The 3,471-nt window shown below is 47.1% G+C and overlaps 1 protein-coding gene across 1 annotated transcript in view; it reads left to right on the forward strand.

The window, feature by feature from the left end:
• Positions 1-1,609: 1,609 nt before the first annotated feature.
• The window catches only part of hoxb5a (homeobox B5a), a gene marked incomplete at its 3' end in the record, with an annotated part of 2,356 nt that continues 494 nt past the window's right edge, over positions 1,610-3,471 (forward strand). Inside the window, 1 exon segment of the mRNA XM_035654823.1 lies at positions 1,610-2,510. Within this exon segment, the coding sequence (XP_035510716.1) occupies positions 1,808-2,510 (703 nt within the window).

Genomic DNA, 3,471 nt, shown 5'->3' on the forward strand with positions numbered 1-3,471 from the left:
ACACACACTCACACACACACTCAGACACAAGGGGCTGAAATGCATCCCAACCCGAGAATCAACAAATCATAAATCAGTAGATTTCCATCCAGTGTGGACGTCACAGATCAGGTTTAACATTCCTCCTCTGCAGCTGGAAGGGAGGCTGCTGGGAGAAAGAGGGAGGGAGAGGGGAGGATAGAGAGACAGAGAGAACGAAAGAAAGAAAGAAAGAAAGAAAGAACGACAGACAAGAAAAAAGAAAGATGCACAGTAGTAGGTCAAATCGGACTTTCCTTCCCAGACATGACTTGGTGGCTTCACATAGTGTTTATGTGAATGTGTGTGTGGTGGGGGTGGTTAAGTTATGGTTAAAATTATGGTTAGTTTGGCTCATTGTAACAGTTTATTGTCTAGGTCATGAAGGTGACTGAAGTAAAATAAAAAAAAGTCATTGTACAGTATTTTGGTATATGATGGTGAAGATGTATGCATGCTGCAGTGAGTCTGTCAGTGACAACATCACAGAGGGAACAATATTAATAATAAATTAATTAATTAATGAGGCCACTTTTTGTATTTCATGTGGATGACTGGGGTAAATATGGATGATATTGTTAGAGATTTTAACAAAAGTCATTTTGCCGTTATCTACGGTATGTAATTGTTTTAGTGGGTTATTCACGCGGCCCTGACTGCGTCCCTGTATCTTGTTGCAGCTGTTACGGTGCTACAGAAGAGCATAATGACGCAGTAATGTGCCTTTGCGGCATTTATAGCGCAGTAAATGGTTCATATTTGTGACGTCCGACACATGATTGGTGTTGTTATTTTTATTGCTTCTGATTTTTGTCTTTTTCTGCGTCTGATTATTATTATTAAATAATAATAATGATAATAATATTATATTATAATTTATATATCATGTATTATATATAAAATTGTATTATTAGTAGTAGTATTGGTGTTTTTCTATTTTTCCATGCAGGCCTAATTGCGGATGAAAATCCTAAACTTTCAGCTGAAGGTGGAAGGCTGTTCATATTGGTTTATTGGTTGATCCGCTGTGTTCAATATTCCATTATTAACGGGTTATTTATTACGGTTTATAGTCACTGGCTCCTAATTTCCAGCCTATGCAAAGGTCAGTTAACAGGCCTGAGCGATGACAGACACAATTACACACACACACTCGCAGAGAGAGAGAGAGAGAGAGAGAGAGAGATAATATTTTATAACAGCTCTCTAAGACTGTTTTTTGGAGCGTCTACTTGCTCCCTCTCCCTCTCTTTCTGTCTTTTTTAATCAGTGCAATAAATTATGTTTGCAGTAGGTGGCGCTCTGAGCTCACCCCCGGCACCTCCAGCAGCAGAATGAAGGGTGAGTGAGAGAGTGTGTGAGAGAGAGAGAGAGAGAGAGAGAGAGCGCTTCCCCCGCCCATCCCTTCATCATTAGAAACCTCAGAGCATGAATTACCTCTCCAAAGTCATCGGCGAGAATTTACGACTGGTCAACAAAAGCACGTGACCGCACCCCCCCTTCTCTCTGTGTCTCTCTCTCTCCTCCCTCACCTCACCCCTCACCTCCCCCATCACACACACACACACACACACACCCCTCAATCCAACACACTCACACACACACCACCCCACCCCCATATTTGGACGGCGCATACATAGCTAAAAACGAAGTACAGTGCAACGCCATAATTCACTAATACATCATAAATCGTTGAAAGTACCCGCGTTATAACGACCAAGAGAAATCTAACAAATCAAGCGCCCCTTAGTACTCAACTGTAAGCCTGCAACTCTCTAAAACAACCTAAATGAGCTCTTACTTTGTAAACTCGTTCTCGGGGCGCTACCCAAATGGCCCCGACTATCAACTGCTAAATTATGGAGCCAGCAGCGGCGCAATGAACGGCGGGACGTACAGGGACTCTTCCTCCGCCACCATGCACCATGCGACGGGCTCTTACGGCTACAGCTACAATGGCATGGACCTGACCGTCACCAACCGGGGAGGGGGGAGCGGCGGCGCCGCCAACACCGGAGGACACTTCGGGGGCGGCTCGGTCGTCGGGGACTCCCTGGGCTTCGGATCCCGAGCCCCGGAGAGGGGTTTCAGACAGCCGTCCAGCTGCTCCCTCGCCTCGGCGGCAGACTCCCTCCTGTCACCCGGTAGTGGGGAGAACAAGCTGGGCGCCCAGAGCTCGTCTCCCCGCTCGGAGCAACCAGGAAGCGGTAATCTCAGCTCTCCAAACCTGTCCTCCACCTCCTCCGGCGGCGGCGGCGGCGGCACGGCGCAGTGCTTCACGGAGCTGGACGACGCGTCGCCAGAGACCGAGGATTTGCAGCACAACCGGGACGCCGGCCACGGAAGCAACACGACGCCCAGGAGCGGGCACCCGCAACCCGTGCAGAAACAGGAGGGCGGCCCGGCGGGATCAGCCGCTGGCAGCACGACGGGCAGCGAGGCTCAGACACCACAGATATTCCCCTGGATGAGAAAGCTGCACATTAGCCATGGTACATGCTGCTCTTGTGTTTACAGCTTATTATTAGCTCTGTAGCATACAGGTTCAGGGCGATAATATTCATAATGCTGGCGTAATATATTGCAGCCTATATGTGTGGACACATGGGGTTGGTGACAGTTTAGGGCTTGTAGAAACTACATGGGGAGCCATGGTGCTCTGTGCCTCTTTGTATACACACATAAAGATGCAGCAGAATGATTGCTGCTTTGATTTGAGTTGAGTAAATTGTCTGTATGAGAATAGCTGAGAGACACACATTTATCCACGGCTGCTCGTTTTTATCCGCACCCCACTAAGCCTTTTCCCACTGCGTAAATTTAATATTTTCATGTGACTGACAGACAGTAGTCAGCGACGTGTTTGATTCTTTTATTGGGCGTCTTGCTTTCAGGCACATTAAGAGTAATGCGGATATTTCCGTATTTATCTTTTACTTTTTTTGGAAATCAGAGAGTAGCCAAACAGAGCAGCTGGCCTCCCTCTGGTTAACCAGCTGAAGTCATGTATTAGCGTGTTTTCTCAGTGCATCAGGGCGCAATTCGTTTTGCATTTCCCTCCTGTAGAAGCAAGGCACGCCGGATGGTTACCCCCTCTGTCTTTTCTCCCTCTTTTTTTATTTTAGCAAATTCCACAAAAGCGTCATAAATCTGTCAGGGGAGAGGCAAGCCGGGCAGCAAAGCCCAACAGGCTGAGGAGCGCAGACAGAGCCGGGTGGGAAAAGAAAAAAAAAAGAGGGAGAAAAAAGAAAGAGAGGCCAGGAAGGCTTTGGAGGCTGTTGCTCCTTTGAAAAGTGAAGCTTTATTACGTGTGGGAACTTTATTAGTGAGGTGAGGCAGAGGACGGGGCAATAAAACCCTGAAGCGAGCTAGAGGGAGTGAAAAGGGGGGAATAGAGAGGGTGATGGTGACGAGGAGTGGTTAAAAAAGAAAACAGTGATGTGACAAATAAAA

This window comes from Morone saxatilis, unplaced genomic scaffold (genome assembly GCF_004916995.1).
Source record: "Morone saxatilis isolate NCDOM2014 unplaced genomic scaffold, NCSU_SB_2.0 Contig14, whole genome shotgun sequence".
Lineage (NCBI taxonomy): Eukaryota > Metazoa > Chordata > Actinopteri > Moronidae > Morone > Morone saxatilis.